Raw genomic sequence first — 18,525 nt, 5'->3', positions numbered from 1 at the left:
ATAACACAATGGTTATGTTAATTATTTACATGCCAGAGGATGTTGCTCTGATAAATAAGATTTAATTTAATTTAAATAAGATATGAAAAGAATTTTTTTCCAAATAAAACTTATCAAATAAATATGGGGCAGCCTAATGTCAAGCTGTATAGATGTTTTAGCTAACCTTTTTACATTTTATTCAAGAAGTATGCCCCTGGTTTCCCTGAGAAAGAACTCTAGATATTAAAACATAAGAGAGACTAGGTAAAAAGTTAAGAGAGTTTTATGTCTGATATAGACAAAAATGCTCCGGTTAAAACCTTTATTTTAAAACTTGGTAAGATTTTTTTTTTTTATCTTACTCATGAGTTAGTTACTTTTGCTTTTGCAGTGACTCCTTCTGATAAAGTTGTTACTGAGATAGCGCCCCTATTTAAAAAGACTACAAAAATTGTTATCAAATATTTGGCTTTTGAGAGTACAGATTCTACATGTCAAACTTTATTTATTTTTTTCCCCCTCCAGGGTTATTGCTGGGCTCGGTGCCTGCACCATGAATCCACCGCTCCTGGAGGCCATTTCCCCCCCCTTTTGTTGCCCTTGTTGTTGTAGCCTCGTTGTGGTTATTATTATTGCCATTGTTGATGTTGTTCGTTGTTGGATAGGACAGAGAGAAATGGAGAAAGGAGGGGAAGACAGAGAGGGGGAGAGAAAGATAGACACCTGCAGACCTGCTTCACCACCTGTGAAGTGACTCTCCTGCAGGTGGGGAGCCGGGGGCTCGAACCGGGATCCTTACACCGGTCCCTGTGCTTTGCGCCACATGCGCTTAACCCATTGCGCCACCGCCCGAGCCCCCATGTCAAACTTTAATCAGTTCTTTTAGAGAGTAAAAAATTATCTGGTTTTAAGACACTGTCAGAGGTTTATTCTTGATAAATTAAGGTAATACATGGTGCTTCTGGTCTGATAAAAGATTTGTTTTGATAAAACCTGATTTAAAAAAATTATTATTTTGAACATTTAAGCTATGAGGTTTTATTTTAGCCTTTTAAGTTGCCATATTAGAGTTCTAAGGAACAAAATATATTAAGAGTTTTATGTCTACACTTACTCATGATAGCCTTGTGATGAGTAAAGATCTTAGTAAACTAAGTTATGGTAGTGTGCTTAAACTGTCTAATCAGTTTAAAATAATGCAAAAAAAAGGTAAACATTTTATCATGTCAACACATTAGGTATTGACTTCCTATAACATATTGGTATATTTTAATAAAGTGCCTTCTAAAATCATATAAAAAATGGGGAGAATACAGGTCCATGAAAAATGATGAATGAAATAGTGGGGGTTGTATTGTTAAATGGGAATCTGGGGAATATTATGCATGTACAAACTATTGTATTTACTGTTGAATGTAAAGTATTAATTCCCCAATAAAGAAATAAATTATTAAAAAAAAAAAAAACTCAAGCCAATTCTAACCATTAGATCATCAATTAACTTGGTACAAGTTCTCTCCCTAAGTAAATAATTATAGGTACATCTGCACATGAAGAACTGACTGCTCATATGGTAAGATTTAAAACTAAACATTTTTCTTTTTTTATTTATGGGTGTATGATGACTCCTAAAGTCACTCATATCCTAAAATTTTTTCTCTCATTTTCTTACAAGCCTCTTAAAATTTTAACGCTTGGCCTGCCATAGTGAGAGCACTTTACTGGCTCCTGCATTGTTGAATTAAGATCCTGATATTCAGACTTTTAAGATTAATCCCCATTGATAAAAGCCAATGCTCTCTGGCAGATTGATGTAATTCACCTGCCCATGTTTAGTAAACAAAAACATTTTTTTTTCTCAATGGTACTTTTTCTAAATTTATGTGGGCTACAGCTCAAACAAGAAAAAGCTCAAAAACCTTAGGAGTCATATGCTCTATTTTGCTTCAATAGACATCCAATCCATGTATTTTTGTTTCCTTTAGAACATTAAAAGCTCAATAAATAAATAAAAAAAGAAGGGGAATGCACCCCCCCGTATTCAGTTGGCTAAATAAAGTGTCAATGAAGTAACTACACTAAGCCTTTTTAATATTTACAAAAATTCGAATTGTCCATTTATTGTATCTCATTGACAAAGCCACCCACTCTCCCAGCCATAGAGACATATTTCTTCTTTTTCTTTTTTCAACACTGAATGTCCATGTTTGTTTTCCTTTTATTATGGTGGATCACATTATTGCTCTTGCAAAATCCAGAGTCCCTGTTGGCAAGTCCTTACCACAAAGGACGCCATGGCAGTATATACTCCAGCTAACCTCACCAGCCTATCCAAGTCTTCTCTTTCTGCTGACCTACCACTGCTGACTTCATCCTTGCATGTTTATTGACTGCTCACTTCTCTCCCAATATTCCTCATGTTCAAGGAACCTCACCTAATGTGTATGCACCTCCTCTGTGTTTTGGTACAACACCACCCTATATTTTCATGTCAGTTCTTCTCTACCTGGTCCTTGCCTCCTAGTTTTGCTTGTTCCACAGCTGACCCTCTATGAAGAAGAAAAATTTCATCAGTTGGCGCAGACGACCACCAGAGGACCAGACATGCTGTTTTTCTTCCCCTGGACATCACATCTACTGACTGCTTCCCTTAGACTTGCTGGTGGCACGCTAGGACACTTTGATGCCCCTTATGGGACCCTTGATTAGTCTTTTGTTAATGATTACCTTGGGACCCTTTATTTTTAATAAGATCATTGGCTTTATAAAACAACAAATTGACTCCTTGGCATCGAAACCCTTACAAATATATTAACACAGACTTGATTTGGCTGACAGAGGCTTGGCTGAACCTGAGGGTGACAGACCTCTTTTAGGAGCTGCATAAAACTCAGATTTACGCACGCCAGCCTTGGCATGGCGTGGGCACTGGTAAGGGGTGCAAGGCTAAGCACTGCAGGGGGAGGACCCTATAGTCCGCCTCTGAGTCCCCCGTGAAGCAAACCTGATTTGCATGGAGGTTGGTGTCAGTCATCAGAACTCTTCGCCGTGAGTTTTCCTCACCTTAGAAATAGTGGCTCTCCCTCCCCTCCCCAAAAGACACCAAGAGCCATATAAGATGCGGGAAGATCAGTTCTATATTTACCCCGCGGGAGAAATCAGGTCAATACTTCTTCCCTCTGCTTAATGCCCACTTATCTCTTGATAAGATTCCTAGCTTTTACCCTCAATTGCCCACCTCACTTAAATGTAAAAAGGGAGGACATGCTGGGAGCCAAGGCCTTAGCTAAGACTCTCATATAGCCGGTGAGAGGACATTCAGATCATTGGAACTGAGATTACCATCTAGCTGTTTGGAAAGTTGCTCACCCACCTCCCTCCCCCACTACCTTAGCAGAACTTCCTCCTTGTTTATGCATAAATTGTGGCTATAAAATAAAATTTTCAGAGCTTGATCAGACCTCCTGTCTTGCTCTCGTTCTTCCTCTTTTTTTTTTAAAATTTTTAAAAAATATTTTATTTTTATTTATTTATTCCCTTTTGTTGCCCTTGTTGTTTTATTGTTGTAGTTATTATTATTGTTGTCGTCGTTGTTGGATAGGACAGAGAGAAATGGAGAGAGGAGGGGAAGACAGAGAGGAGGAGAGAAAGACAGACACCTGCAGACCTGCTTCACCGCCTGTGAAGCGACTCCCCTGCAGGTGGGGAGCCGGGGTTCGAACCGGGATCCTTATGCCGGTCCTTGTGCTTTGCGCCACCTGCACTTAACCCGCTGCGCTACAGCCCGACTCCCTCTTCATGTCTCTTGTCCCCTCCATTCTCTCGCCCCCTACCCTAGGTTTCCGTCGATAACCCCGCAGGCTGGGGCACATCCCCACAAGCACCTGCTGTGAGCCACATGGAGACAGCGTCCTCTCACTGTTCTGTGAGATCACAGTCTCTCTATCAGTGGCTGGCTGCAGTTCAAGACCCAAACAACATTACGAGGTTAAAAATATATATAGCGCAGCAGGTTAAGCGCACGTGGCACACAGTGCAAGGACCAGCACAAGGATCCCGGTTCAAGCCCTCAGCTTCCCACTTGCAGGGGAGTCACTTCACAGGAGGTGAAGCAGGTCTGCAGGTGTCTGTCTTTCTCTCCCCCCTCTCCATTTCTCTCTGTCCTATCCAACAACGACAACATCAACAACAATAACTACAACAATAAAACAACAAGGGCAACAAAAGGGAATAAATAATTAAATATATATATATATATCCTTGGCGCAAAGCGCATGACCCGCATAAGAATCCCGGTTCGAGCCCCGGCTCCCCACCTGCAGGGGAGTCCCTTTACAGGCGGTGAAGCAGGTCTGCAGGTGTCTGTCTTTCTCTCCCTCTCTCTGTCTTCCCCTCCTCTCTCCATTTCTCTCTGTCCTATCTGACAAACACGACAGCAATAACAATAATAACAGTGATAAACAACAAGGGCAACAAAAGGGAAAAATAAAGTAAATTAAAAAAAGATTTTAAAAAATATATCCCATCCCTAGTGACTTCCCCAGTACAATTTGACCCCTAATACTTGGGATCCTCTGTTATACAGTATTATTATTATTATTATTAGCCTCCAGGGTTATCGCTGGGGCTCGGTGCCTGCACTACGAATCCACTGCTCCTGGAGGCCACTTTTACCATTATGTTGCCGTTATTATTATTGTTGTCATTGCTGGATAGGAGAGAGAGAAATCGAGAGAGGAGGGGAGATAGAGAGGGGGAGAGAAAGACAGACACCTGCAGACCTGCTTCACCACCTGTGAGGTGACCCCCTTGCAGGTGGGGATCCTTACGCAGGTCCTTGCACTTCACGCCATGTGTGCTTAACTCGCTGCACTACCGCCTGACCCCCATAAGGTTTGTTTCTTTCTTTCCTCCTATATTTCTCATAAATAAATAAATAAATAAATAAGATCTTTAAAAATATATAAAAAGTTTGGTTCTTTGAGGAAAAATAAAACAGACTATTTCTACTACAACCAAGTTAACATGTGGTAACACTTTAATCTCTGACTTAAAAATATTTGCCATTTCCCCCCTCAATACTTTTCTTCCCAAATAATCTTATAAAAACCAAGAGGCACAAAATATATGCATCTAGCATCCATAAAAACAGAGACATAACTGCAAGAAGACAATACAGATTTTTCCCCCCCTCAATTATTGAATTCCCCTTCTTCCTGAGAAAGTGGTCACTGGTTCTCCATTTGGCAGTCCTTCCTGGCTGGGGTTGCTAGTGTTTCTCTCAACACCTGCAGCTTCCAGCCTGCTCTGTCCTCTTCAGAAGGAAAACCACCGGCCACCACCCTGGCGCCATCCCTGGCTCAGTCCAATCAATAAGGACTTATTTCCTGTCCATTTGTTGAGGTCACAGAAGTGAATCTCATCAATTATTTCTGCTGCTGCAGCTTCAAGGGTGCTTCTGGTGTGACAAGTGAAAACGGCTTGACTTTCTCTCCCTTTCTTTCTTTCTTTCTTTCTTCCTTTCTTTCTTTCTTTGTGGTTGTTCTAATTTTGTTTTGTAGCATTTCCAAAGAGAAAGCAGGTTTCATGACTGAGTTGTGTGACAAAGGGGGGGAAGCAAGTTTTTTAAAGTCATGAACACATGCAGTGACCTCATCATGAAGTCTGTCCTTCAGTTCATTCCCCAGTTTGTTGTTGTTTTTCCTTTTCTCCTCCTCCTCCTCCTCCTCTTTTTTTTTTCCCAGCTATCAAACGCCAGTGTTTTTTTTTTTTTTTTTGATTTGGTGTCAGGAAAATCTGGTCACGGCAAACACAATGTTTTCTAAAGCAGATCTGGCCTCTGAGGGTGGAAAGCTCTCCAGGGCTGCCAGGGCTTTGTTTCCATGGTAACGACACAGGTCAATAGCTGAAGTCACACCTTTGCCAGCTTTGATGGTCTCTCGCAACTGTTAAGAAACAAATGCACAGAAGAAGTCAGTTTTTAAGGTACTGCCATCAAATTGGGGGGGGGGAGGGGGAACAAAGGAGGGGAGAAAGCAGAGTCACGGTGTTGGTTACCTTCTTTGGAGGTAAAGTGGACATCATTCTCCAAAGATATGGAGGCACTGACAGTCCCTGAGGCAGCTCACTGCCTGCCCTGCAGAGCTGCACAATAGGCTCCAATCAGCCTAATTACACCGCCTCCCAGGCCCCACTTCTAGATATCTTGAAAAGGGCCCTGCTGGGGGCTGGCGGTAATGGAGGCAGAGGCATTCTGAATTCAGCAGCCAGAGATTCTTATTTGAGAAAGGTTTCATTAACATCTCAGCTAATAACGATTTTTTTTAAGCACCCAGTGTTCATATGGAAAAAAAAAATTCAACAAAGCGTCAGATCTGAATGCCGCATTTTTAAGTCTCAAGGACTTGTAAGTGGGAAGAATGAGCTGGAACACTCTTCTTACCAATAAATGGAGTCGGTTACCAATCCTCCTTGATGATGGGAAGGAGATGTGTGTGTGTTTCTTTTCTTTTTCTTTTTTTCTGCTGGGATCAAAGATCACCAGCTGCCCAAACAACAAAAATTATGCTTCCGAAATCTCCTGACGTCGATTCCGCACTTGGAGCAAACACGCTGCCCTACGTGTCACTCACGACATGAGCCCCTTTCCTCTTCCTCTTCTTTCTTAAATTTTTTTTTATTTATTGGCTAGAAACAGCCAGGAATTGGGAGGGAAGGGGGTGACAGAGAGGGAGAGAGACAGAGAGACAGCTGCAGCCCTGCTTCACCACTCGTAAAACTTTCCCCCTGCAGGTGGGGGACCGGGAGCTTGAATCCGGTCTCTGCACATTGTAGCATATGTGCCACCACTTGACCCGTTTTTAATTTTATTAGTGATGTAATAATGGTTCACGATATTGTAAGATTACAGGGGTATAGTTTTACACTGTACCTACCCCACCAAACAAACCTCTGTGCCTAGCAGCCCCCCCCCCCCCAGCAACAATCACCATGAAGAGTTGGGAAGGGTTTTAAAATAACTTAGCCCTCCTGCTTCCTTCCTCTTGCTCCAATTTCATCTTCCTTTAGTGAATACCTCAGATGTCTGCCTAACTCACTAATCACGAACCTGGAGTCCTTCTTCCTCCCTCAGATCCAATCAGGCACCGTGACTGGATGGAAGCTGCTCATTCAGGACTGAATTTTCTGGCCTTCAGAGACTAGATGAGGCCGAGTGACAAGTTCCAGCCTGGGAGTTGTGAATGATGCCAGTCACTCCTGGGCTGCAGTGATTTATCTGCCCACTGGTTCTCTCCAGAGATTTCCCTCTGACATATCAATCAGCCACATGAGAAAAGGTCCTCAGCCCAGATCCCTGAGTGACCACAGTGGGCAGTGCAACCCCTCTCTAACATGTACAAGACACGTAGAGCAGGCAAGGAACACAGCTTTGGGCTGGGGAGACAGCTCACCAGCAAGGGTATGCTCCTTGTAGGGGTGTGTGTGTGTGTGTGTGTGTGTGTGTGTGTCTTCAATGCTGTGCTGTCTCTCTCTCCTCCTTGCAGGTGTGTGTGTGTGTGTGTGTGTGTGTGTGTGTGTGTCTTCAATGCTGTGCTGTCTCTCTCTCTCTCTCTGAATGGAAAAAGCCTGGGCGTGATGCAATTGTGCATACACAAGTTCCTGGCTTCGTAAAACAATATAAGCCAAAACAAAAGCAACCACATCTTTGATCTTTGAAGCCACAGAGAATGTGAGGTTGTCAGAAGGGAGCCACTTTGACTGATGCAGCCAATAAGCCCCAGTCAAACTCTCCCTCCAGAGCTCTGCACAGTATCTTCTGCTCTTTATTCCCATTAGTTCAGGCTAGCATCACCTCTAGCCTGGGCGACTTTTCACAATCACCTCCTACAGAGCCTTCCTATAGCCAGCTTCACGATCCTGGACTGCATTCTTCATGTTACAAAGGAGAGCTGTATAAAATGCAAATCTGGTCTTGCTTATAGTGCTTCACTGCTTGTCTCTGCTTGTCCAGTTTTCCGAGAGCACTGCTCAGCTCTGGTTTACGGTGGTGCTGGGGATTGAACCTGGGACCTCTTTTCATGCCTCAGGCACGCAAGCTTTTTTGCATAACTACTATTGTTGTTTCCCCATCCCACCCACTGCTTTTTAATGTCTTTAAGGAAAAGCTCAATCTCTTTTTATGAGGTGATAGTGTTCTTATTTTTCTCTTGTCCTGTTTTTTTTTTCCCCCCTGTTCCTACTTTCACCCCATATTTAGGGAGACTTCTTGAAGCTCTTGTCTCCTTTGAGACTGTCTTCTCCCATTAAGCCCCTCACTCTGCTCAGGAGCAGTGCACACAGGTGGGATGCCAGCTCCAAGGAGCGAGGTGCTGTACCTCCTCTGGGCTTCCGGGGTGTGTATCTGGGAGACAGAATACACAGCAGCCGTATTTGCATTCTCCATTCCTTTGTCTATCCCTTCATTACCTGCTAACTAGGCATGGCATAACCCCTGAAATAGAGAGATAAAAGAAATAGCCTGGGGCCGGGTGGTGGCCGCAACTGGTTGCGTGCACATGTTACAATGCTCAAGGGCCCTGGTTCAAGCCCCAGTCCCCACCTGCAGGGGGAAAGCTTTGTGAGTGGTGAAGCACGTCTGCAGGTGTCTCTCTGTCTCTCTCCGTCTCGATCTCCCCTTACTCTCTAGATTTCTGGCTGTTTCTAACCAATAAATAAAGATAATAAAGTAATAACAATAGCAGTAATAATAATGGAATAACCTGGCCCTCTAGAAAGATAAAAGAGCAGAGGTCCAGAGCTCAGGAGCTCACCGAAGGTTGCAGATGAGATCAGAAACCAGTTTTTTTTTTTTTTTGCCTCCAGGATTATCATTAGTGCTTGGTGCCAGCACTCCTGAATCCACTGCTCCTGGTGGCCATTTTCCCACATTATTGGACAGGACAGAGAGAAGCTGAGAGAGGAGGGGGAGACAGACACCTGCAGGCCTGCTTCACCACTTGTGAAGCGTCCCCCCCTGCAGGCGGAGATCTGCGAACCCTCTGTGCTGTTAAGAGAGAGATACAGAAAGGACTGGCTGCCTGCCACAGGGCTGTGTGGTCTGCAAAGGTCCAATTGGTCCTGTAGTGCCCCCTTTTCTTTTTTAAAATAAATATTAATTTTAAGATATATTGCATTTATTTTAAGTATTTTTAAATTTATTTTATTTTAATGAGAAAGAGTAGATACAGACGGAAAGATACTCAGAGAAAGACCAGAACACTGCTCAGTTCTGGCTTATGGTGGTGCTGGGGATTAAACCTGGGACCTCAGAGCCTCAGGGTTGAAAGGCTTTTGCATAACCATTATGCTGTCTCCCCAGCCCACATTTCTCTGTTCTGGCTCCTACGCTATTTAATATTCACATCAATGACCTCCCAGAAACTTCTTCAAGGAAGTTCATCTACGCCGACATCTGCTGTGCAACTCAGGCATCCAAGTTCGATATCCTCGAGGAAACACTCACGAAAGACATGTCTCTGATATCTGATTACTGTAAAAAATGGCGACTAATCCCTAGCACTGCAAAAACGGTATCATCTGTTTTCCATCTACACCATGCCTCGGCCTCGCGTGAGCTTAATGTGCAGCTTGGCGATACGAGAATCCGGCATGAAGCCCAGCCAGTCTATCTTGGCGTTACTCTCGATCGCACCCTGTCATTTCACGAACATCTCATAAAAACTGCAGCAAAGGTGGGCGCGAGGAATCACATCATTGCAAGACTGGCCAGCTCCTCATGGGGCGCGAGCGCTTCCACACTGCGATCATCCTCTCTGGCATTATGCTATTCCACTGCAGAATACTGTGCCCCAGGATGGTTCCGTAGCCCCCATGTCCACTTGGTCGATTCCAAATTATATTCCTCCATGAGGATCATTTCTGGAACCATCCGTTCCACCCCGGTTCCATGGCTGCCAGTTCTTAGCAACATCGCCCCGCCAGATATTCGTCGGGATGCGGCATCATCTAAGTTCATTTCCCACGTCTACGCTCGACCGGACCTGCCAATATACGCGGATATCTTCGCCCACCCTGTCCAACGCTTGACGTCTCGTCACCCAATCTGGTCCCCTACGCCTACACGGAACTTCTCTGTTCCAGACTCTTGGAAACAGAGTTGGCAGTCAGCTGAGGTCAAGAACAAACACCTCATCACAGACCCCTGCAAGCGTCAACCCGGCTTTGACCTGGCACGTTATGATCGGGCCCTCCTCAGTCGCTATCGAACAGGCCATGGCCGGTGCGCCGCTATGTTCCATCGCTGGGGAGCCAGAGACGACCCGAACTGCCCCTGCGGCTCCAGACAGACTATGACCCACACAGTCAATGACTGCCACCTCTCCAGATTCAAAGGAGGTCTCGAAACTTTACATCGGGCTCAACCTGACGCTGTTGACTGGCTACGGAAGAAGGGCAAACGCTAGAAGAAGAAGCCCACATTTGTTTTATTTTAGTTCGAGATATAGGTAGATAGGTGTTGTATGCTTTACATTGGGTAGTTCTCCCCCGCCAAGAGAATTAGATCAGTCCAGTTAGTTTCGCGGGCCTGCTTGGCCCCGCCCCGAAGGAAACCCGCCAGAGTTCCAGAGTGACAGAGTTCCTGGGTTCCTGAATTCCAGAGTAAGAGAGAGAGTGCTTGTGCCGCCGCAAAGAGACAGCTGAGTTCTGTTTGGTGATTAGTTTGTCTTAGTTTATGAATCGTTGTTCCTGAATAAAGAAATACAGCTGCCCTGCCCAGCCGTTGTCTCTGCGTCTCTGTTACCCGCCCGTGAAGCTAGCCCGCCCAGTAGGAGCCTCAGAATTTTAACAACAAATGGTGCCCACGTGGACCTGACCTGCGCATCTCTCAGATAAGTAAAGACAATTTGGCTACCTATGCTCGATGGCCTTCTCTTCTGCTTGTGAAGAGATCTCCAAAGGCCTCTGCTCTTTCTTCACGAGACTGTTTTGCTGTTTCTGGAACATTTATCTCTGGACCACTCTGTGGTTCCCACTCGCTCGGGCGAACTCAGAACAGCCAGCGGGAATAGCCAGCGGGCGGGAGGCGAGGCACGGAGCTGCCGTTTCCACCTGGTTAAACAGCCAGCCAGCCGGCTGCGCCCAGACAACCCCGTGCACCGTGCCCGCAGCCCCGCAGCCCGCAGGAGCCCCATGCCACCACACAAGAGCCAGATGCCAACACGCTAGAGCCCGATGCCAACACGCTGGAGCCCGATGCCAACACGCTGGAGCCCGATGCCAACACGCTGGAGCCCGAGGCCAGCCCACAGGAGCCGGCTCTCCACCGCATGGCGCAGGGCACTGGACGTGTGATCCCTCCACACTGCTCGGCCACTGCGAGCAGGGCAGCAGACATGACAGGGCCATGGGGCAGGGCCGCGGCGGCCTATCATGGCAGCCACCCCTGGGCACCTAGGCCCACGCCTTCTACAAAACTGGCCTGCCTGCCCTCTTTCTATGAATTCTGGAACCATCCCGGGCCTCCCGGACCCCCAGGCTCCCCGCCGAAACTGGGCACACGAGATCTCCAGCTGCCGGTCCGGTCTGAAGGCAGACAAGCTGGAGTATGCAGAGATTTGTGCAGAGATCGCAACCTGCAATTCCTAAAAGTGAAGCTGCGCGGGAAGCCACCTCCGGATGGTGAACCCCCCCCCCAACAACTAAGACAGTACAGATTTAAATTCGTGTTTGAAATGACGTCTTAGTAACAAAGGTTTCTCTCCTTGTGTATTAATGACCATGTTTATGTGTATGTTTAAAGTTTGGTAAACAGTAACTTTAAGGCTAAATTCTTACTAGTCAAAGTTAAATGAAAAAGGTTTTCAACGTAATTCTCATAAAGATAAAATTAACTTACATTTAAAGTCTGAGGTAAAAATTAGTTAACAATCAATATATTTTAACTAAGTTGGTCTAAACAAAAGGTTAAATAGACTAGTTGATATGTAAAACTCTCCATTACCTTCTCTATTAGAAATGGTAGATCGCACAATGGCTATGCTAATTATTCTCATGCCTGAGGTTTCCTTTCCTGACTCCATCTTGAATGGGTGTAACAAAAGGTTAAAAGACATTGTTGATATATAAAAGTCTCAAATTCCTTCTCTATTAGAAACGTTGGATTGTGCAGTGGATATGCTAATAACAAGTTTTGTTTCATAGTAAGTAAATTGCAGCCAGCTGCCTTTGGGACTCTAGGCCGTTCCCCGCCCCCATGCAAATGCCTGTCGAGGCAAGTACGCCCCCCAGAGGCAAGAAATGTTTTTTTTTAAGCTGATAAAGTTTTGCCCACAGAGGCAGATATGGCCCCCTCAGGCCTTCCCTTGGCAACACACTGGTTCTTGTTACTTGCTTACATGTTTCTCCATGTTTGTGCCAGTTTCTTTTTTTAAAATGCCTGTATGATATATGTTTCTGTTCACCCCACACCCTTGATACTATAGTCATTTAGTTAAAAAGAAAAGGGGGAATTGTTGTATGCTTTACATTGGGTAGTTCTCCCCCGCCGAGAGAATTAGATCAGTCCAGTTAAGTTTCGCGGGCCTGCTTGGCCCCGCCCCGAAGGAAACCCGCCAGATTTCCAGAGTGACAGAGTTCCTGGGTTCCTGAGTTCCAGAGTAAGAGAGAGAGTGCTTGTGCCGCCGCAAAGAGACAGCAGAGTTCTGTTTGGTGATTAGTTTGGTTTAGTTTATGAATCGTTGTTCCTGAATAAAGAAATACAGCTTCCCTGCCCAGCCGTTGTCTCCGTGTCTCTGTTACCCGCCCGTGAAGCTAGCCCGGCCGGCTAGAGCTTACGAATTTTAACGACAGATAGGTACTAGGCTGGACAGTACCATGCACAGACTCAGGATCACGCCCCCAGCCCCCACCGGCTTCACAAGTAGTAAAGCAGTGCTACAGGTGCCTGGCTCTCTCCTCCTCTCTCAGTCTTTCTTTCTTTCTTTCTTCCTTTCTTTTTTTATATATATTCTTTTAAATATTTATTTATTCCCTTTTTGTTGCCCTTGTTGTTATAACTGATGCCGTCGTTGTTGGATAGGACAGAGAGAAATGGATAGAGGAGGGGAGACAGAGGGGGGGAGAGAAAGACAGACCCCTGCAGACCTGCTTCACCACCTGTGAAGCGACTCCCCTGCCGGTGGGGAGCCGGGGGCTCGAACCGGGATCCTTATGCGGGTCCTTGCGCTTTGCACCACGTGCCCGTCTCAGTTTTTCTCTGTCTTATCTAACTAACTAAAGAGAGGGAGAGAGGAAGGAAGGGGGAGGGGAGGGAAAGAGACTAGATCAGTGCTCAGCTCTGGCTTATGATGATGATGGTGCTGTGGGTGAACCAGGAATTGGGGAACCTCTGGGCGAGAGTCTTTTTGCATAACCATCATGCCTCTTCCACTAAGAGACTTATTTATTGAAGGAGAGAGAGAAAGAGAAAAGAAAAGAGACAAGAGAGGTACATACCCGCAGCACGGCTTCACCACTCATGAAGCTTTCCTCCTGTAGGTCAGGTCAAGGGGCTTGAACCTGGGGCTTTGTGCATGGTAATACGTGCACTTAACCAGGTGCACCATCACCCGCCCCCCACAATGTTTTTGTTGTTGTTGTTATTTATTAATGAGAGAGATAAGAGGAGAGAGGGAAAGAGAACCAGAGAATGAGTCTGGTACATGTGCTGCTGGGGATTGAACTCTGGACCTCATGCTTGAGAGTCGAATGCTTTATCCACTGCACCACCTCCCAGACCACCCACAAGGCTTTCTTTAGTCGACTCTCACCTGCCTTCAAACCAAGACTAATCATAGTTTACATATTGGGTTCGTCTATGAGGATGTCCTTATTATTATTTTTTCCTCATATGATAGTGCTATTTTGAAAGGACCAGGCTATTGTTATTACTGCTCCACATTCTGCACTTCTTGGCTTCATTTAGTCAGTTACAGCTGGGCTTGATTATTTTTATTTTTAAAGATTTTATTTATTTATTAATGAGAAAGACAGGAGGAGAGAGAAAGAACCAGTCATCAGTCTGGTACTTGTGCTGCGGGGGACTGAACTTTGGGACCTTCTGCTTAAGAGTCCAATGCTTTATCCACTGTGCCATCTACCAGACCACTTAGCTGACTATTTGACGATGACCTGTGTGAAGGGTAATTTCAGATTAGAGAAAAACAACACACGGGAGGACAACACTAAAAATCACTCAAGTCCTGGGGTTAAGCAGTGGCGTGAAGCAGGTCTGCAGGTGTCTGTCTTTCTCTCCCCCTCTGTCTTCCCCTCCTCTCTCCATTTCTCTCTGTCCTATCTAACAACGACATCAATAATAACAACAATAATAACTACAACAACAATAAAAAAACGGGAGTTGGGCTGTAGTGCAGCGGACTAAGCGCAGGTGGCACAAAGGACAAGGACCAGCATAAGGATCCCGGTTCGAACCCCGGCTCCCCACCTGCAGGGGAGTCGCTTCACAGGTGGTGAAGCAGGTCTGCAGGTGTCTATCTTTCTCTCCTCCTCTTTGTCTTCCCCTCCCTCTCTCCATTTCTCTCTGTCCTATCCAACAATGACAACAACAACAATAACAACAACAATAAAACAACAAGGGCAACAAAAGGGAATAAATAAATAAAATAAATATTAAAAAAACAATAAAAAAACAAGGGCAACAAAAAGGGAAAATAAATATTAAAAATTTTTTTAAAAGTCACATTTCCCACTGGTTGTCTTTAAAATAATAAAATTCAACCCAGCACACATTTATTGTCATGGCATAGACAGCAGGGCTGAAGATACAGAGAAATATGGATGAAACACTGAGGAATGAGGCGTATGCCCTTGGTTCTAATAGCTGCAAGAGTAAAGACCATAAAAATAATCTTTCTACTTTTACCTTCACCTACATTTTCACTGGAAATATTGCAAGTTGATGGACAGAAAGCACTTTCCACATTATGATGTGACTAGACCACTATGGTGCCCACTCTGAGAAACACTTTAGCCATGTGACACACACACGCGCGCACACACACACGCGCGCACACACACACAAGGTGAACTGTCAGTCTGTGTTTTAGTTCCCTGATAGAGCACTTTAGGGCACTGATATAATTAAATCTCTGACTAAGTCAGCTGAATAACTGTACAAGTGTAGTATCACGTGAAGTAAATTAAGTTCAAATCCCGTTGGAGGATCCAATTAACGGTATTAACACAGAGAAGGACGCACAGTATTAAAGTTAAGTGCTTTATTATTTAACGTTTATGGAAAGGTGTTATTAGTTCTCTTTCCAATACTAAATGCTGCTTTTTTTTTTTTTAACAGCTTTTATTTATTTATTAATGAGGAAGACAGGAGGAGAGAGAGAAAGAACCAGACATCACTCTGGTACATGTGCAGCTGGGGACTGAACTCAGGACCTCACGCTTGAGAGTCTGATGCCCTATCCACTGCGCCACCTCCCGGACCACTATATGTTGCTTTTATGAGATGCTTTTGAGTGTGTCACTGCCTCTGAAAACTCTTTGGTTTCTAAGTGCTCTCAGAATATGAAAGGCTAGAGTCAGGGGGTCACACAGTAGTAGAGCGACAGACTTCATGCCTAAAGCCTGGGGCTGCAGGCTTACTCCCCAGCTGAGCAGTGCTCTGGTCTCTCGAATGAAAAACAAAACAAAGAAAAAAAACCCACCTTGGGAGTCCGGCAGTAGCGCAGCGGGTTAAGCGCAGGTGGCGCAAAGCACAAGGACCGGCATAAGGATCCCGGTTCCAGCCCCTGGCTCCCCACTTACAGGGGAGTCACTTCACAGGCAGTGAAGCAGGTCTGCAGGTGTCTATCTTTCTCTCCCCCTCCTCTCTCCATTTCTCTGTCCTATCCGACAACAATAATAACTACAACAATAAAAAGGGCAACAAAAGAGAATAAATATTTAAAAAGAAAAAACCCACCTTTTCATTAGTTATTTATTAAAATATTTATTTATTATTGGATAGAGACGGAGAGAAATTGAGAGGGGAGGGAGAAACAAAGAAGGAGACAGAGATACACCTGCAGCCCTGCTTCACCACTTGTGAAACTTTCTCCCTGCAGGTGGGGTATCAGGGGCATGAACCTGGGTCCTTGTGCACTGTAATGTGTGTGCTTATTAATCAGGTGACCACTGCCTGGCCTCACATTAAAAAAAAAAATCTTTAAGGGCCTCTGACATATATGATTTCACTATTCCTATAGAAACTTTAAAAAAAAATACTTATTTTCCCTTTTATTGCCCTTTTTTATTGTTGTTGTAATTATTGTTGTTGTTGTTAGATAGGACAGAGAAATGGCAAGAGGATGGGAAGACAGAGAGGGGGAGAGAAAGACAGACACATGCGTAGACCGACTCCCCTCCAAGTGGGGAGCTGGGGGCTCGAACCAGGATCCTTACGCTGGTCCTTGCGCTTTGCGCCATGTGCGCTTAACATGCTATGCTACCGCCCGACTCCCAGAAACTTTTATCTTTTACAGAGTCAGAGCGAGTGAGGGAAATGCCCTCTGCACTGGGGTGCTCTCCTAGGGACCCAGAAGCCCAGCCTGCACGGGGAGCGCCTGGCCCCTAAAGCTTTACTCTGGGAGGGCGGGGTGGGGCGGGTGATGGCGCAACCAGGCTCAGGCTCCTGGTCCCCAGCTGCAGGGGGGAAGCTTCACAAGTGGTGAAACAGCGCTGTGAGTGTCTCTCTCTCTCCCCCGTCGCAATTTGTCTGTGTCTCGAAATAAATAAATAAATAAATAAATAAATAAATAAATAAATAAATTCCACAGTTTCCACCACCAGAGTTCTGTGTCCCGCCCTCATTGACAGCTGCAGTACTTCTTCCAAATCAGGTTTGCTTATTTATTTTGTTTCCCTTGTTGTTTATCGTTGTTGTTATTAGATTATTAGGATTGTTATTATTGTTGTCAGATAGGACAGAGAGAAATGGAGAGAGGAGGGGAAGACAGAGGGGGAGAGAAAGACAGACACCTGCAGCCCTGCTTCACCGCTTGTGCAGCAACCCCCCTGCAGGTCTCGAACCAGAGTCCTTACGCTTTGCACCACGTGCGCTTAACTTGCTGCGCTACCACCTGACTCCCATCAGATGTATTCATGAGTCCATGCTATGTACCACTACTTGCAAAGACCTCAACAGAATCATACAACTAATTCCAGAGAAATCATGTCTCAATAGGTATATCTGTACTACATGCATTAACTGTACATGTAGGATTTAATATTCCAAGATCCCTAAACATATTAACTATACAGTGTAGGGATGATTTCATGTAGTTAAACTTTTTTTTTTTTTTTTTTTTACGGGAACACTAAAAATTGACTAAAATTGTTGACTGCATGGCAGAGGCCTCAGACAAAGCAGAGCTTGCTACCGGATTAAACTGTCGTTCAGGGCCTGAGCAGATGTGCCTGATTTTAAAATGCAATGAAATGGAACCAAATGTACAAGTTGATTCTTAGTTTATAAACTTCCATCAACGTTTGATAGGTTTGGCAGTTGAGGTTTATAATATGAAGTTATATTTAATTGAGGCATAATTCCACAGGACAAAAAAGGAAAAAAAAAAGAATCATTACTTCTTGGTTATCAATGTGCTTTGAAGGGGGATTTCATGATTTATAGATAATAAGAGATGTATCTGTACTCAGGGTCAAAGTTAATCTTTTAGTATTGTATTCAAAGGCGAACTGAATTGTATACATTGCGATACAGAAAGCAACACTGGGACTAAGAAGCTCCCCCTTCCCTCCCTTCCTTTTGCCTCCAGGGTTATTGTTGGGGCTTGGTGCCTGCACTATGAATCCACTGCTCCTGGAGGCTATCTTTTTTGCTGTTGTTATTATTGTTGTTGTTGGATAGGACAGAGAGAAATTGAGAGAGGAGGGGGAGATGGAGAAAGAGAGACATCTGTGGACTTGCTTCACTGCTTGTGACACCCCTCCCTCCCCCCGCAGTTGGGGAGCTGGGCTTGAACCTGGGTTCTTGAGCAGTTCCTTCTGTTTAGTTCAAAATACATTTATAATTTCCATCACTGGAAATTATAAACTTCAAACAACAGCAACACTACATCTGGTTAAAGAGTAATGGTGCTGAAATAAGCCAATATCTCAAATATGCCTTCCGGGCAGACTGCGTCAGACTGGAGAAAAACGTAGAGGTTGATATACTGTGTGAGGACACGGCTGTCTATGTCACACGCGTGTAATCATATCTGCAAAATAACTCCTCTTGCAGATGCAGGAGGTCTCTGCCCTACAGTCTTCTGGAAAGTGTATTTGTTAACACAGATCCTTGCCTCCCCCAAGAGGATTGCTTGGCCATGAGAAGAATTTGCTTTAACGGTAATATCCATAAAATATCCTTGAAAGAGTTAAGAGTGCTTACTAGCTAAACAGGTCACAATAATTATTGGTTCAGTGAACATAATCCCTAAGACAGTCATTTCCAAGTGAATCGTCATTTCACAGAGTGACGCACACCACCTC

At 44.7% G+C, this 18,525-nt stretch overlaps 1 protein-coding gene and 1 non-coding gene across 5 annotated transcripts in view; both read right to left on the bottom strand.

Moving 5' to 3' along the window:
* The window catches only part of PDSS2 (decaprenyl diphosphate synthase subunit 2), a 233,851-nt gene that overhangs the window by 8,054 nt on the left and 207,272 nt on the right, over positions 1 to 18,525 (bottom strand). Inside the window, exon 7 of one of the 4 annotated variants that reach the window (XM_060190687.1) lies at positions 4,847 to 5,927. The exons of 1 other annotated variant lie outside the window; for it this stretch is intronic. In XM_060190687.1, coding sequence (XP_060046670.1) covers positions 5,769 to 5,927 — 159 coding nt within the window. In that variant the 3' untranslated portion in view covers positions 4,847 to 5,768. Of the gene's footprint in view, positions 1 to 4,846; positions 5,928 to 18,525 lie in introns of those variants that run through there. 2 more of the 4 variants (XM_007523920.3, XR_009549625.1) reach the window with 2 other exon arrangements.
* Positions 6,500 to 6,630, bottom strand: LOC132538524 (U11 spliceosomal RNA). Its single transcript, XR_009549877.1, has one exon. It is a non-coding gene; the product is annotated as a U11 spliceosomal RNA (small nuclear RNA).

Source organism: Erinaceus europaeus, chromosome 4 (assembly GCF_950295315.1).
Source record: "Erinaceus europaeus chromosome 4, mEriEur2.1, whole genome shotgun sequence".
Taxonomy (NCBI): Eukaryota; Metazoa; Chordata; class Mammalia; order Eulipotyphla; family Erinaceidae; genus Erinaceus; species Erinaceus europaeus.
Note: the sequence above shows the minus strand (reverse complement) of the source record. Positions and strands in the feature narration are given on the sequence as shown.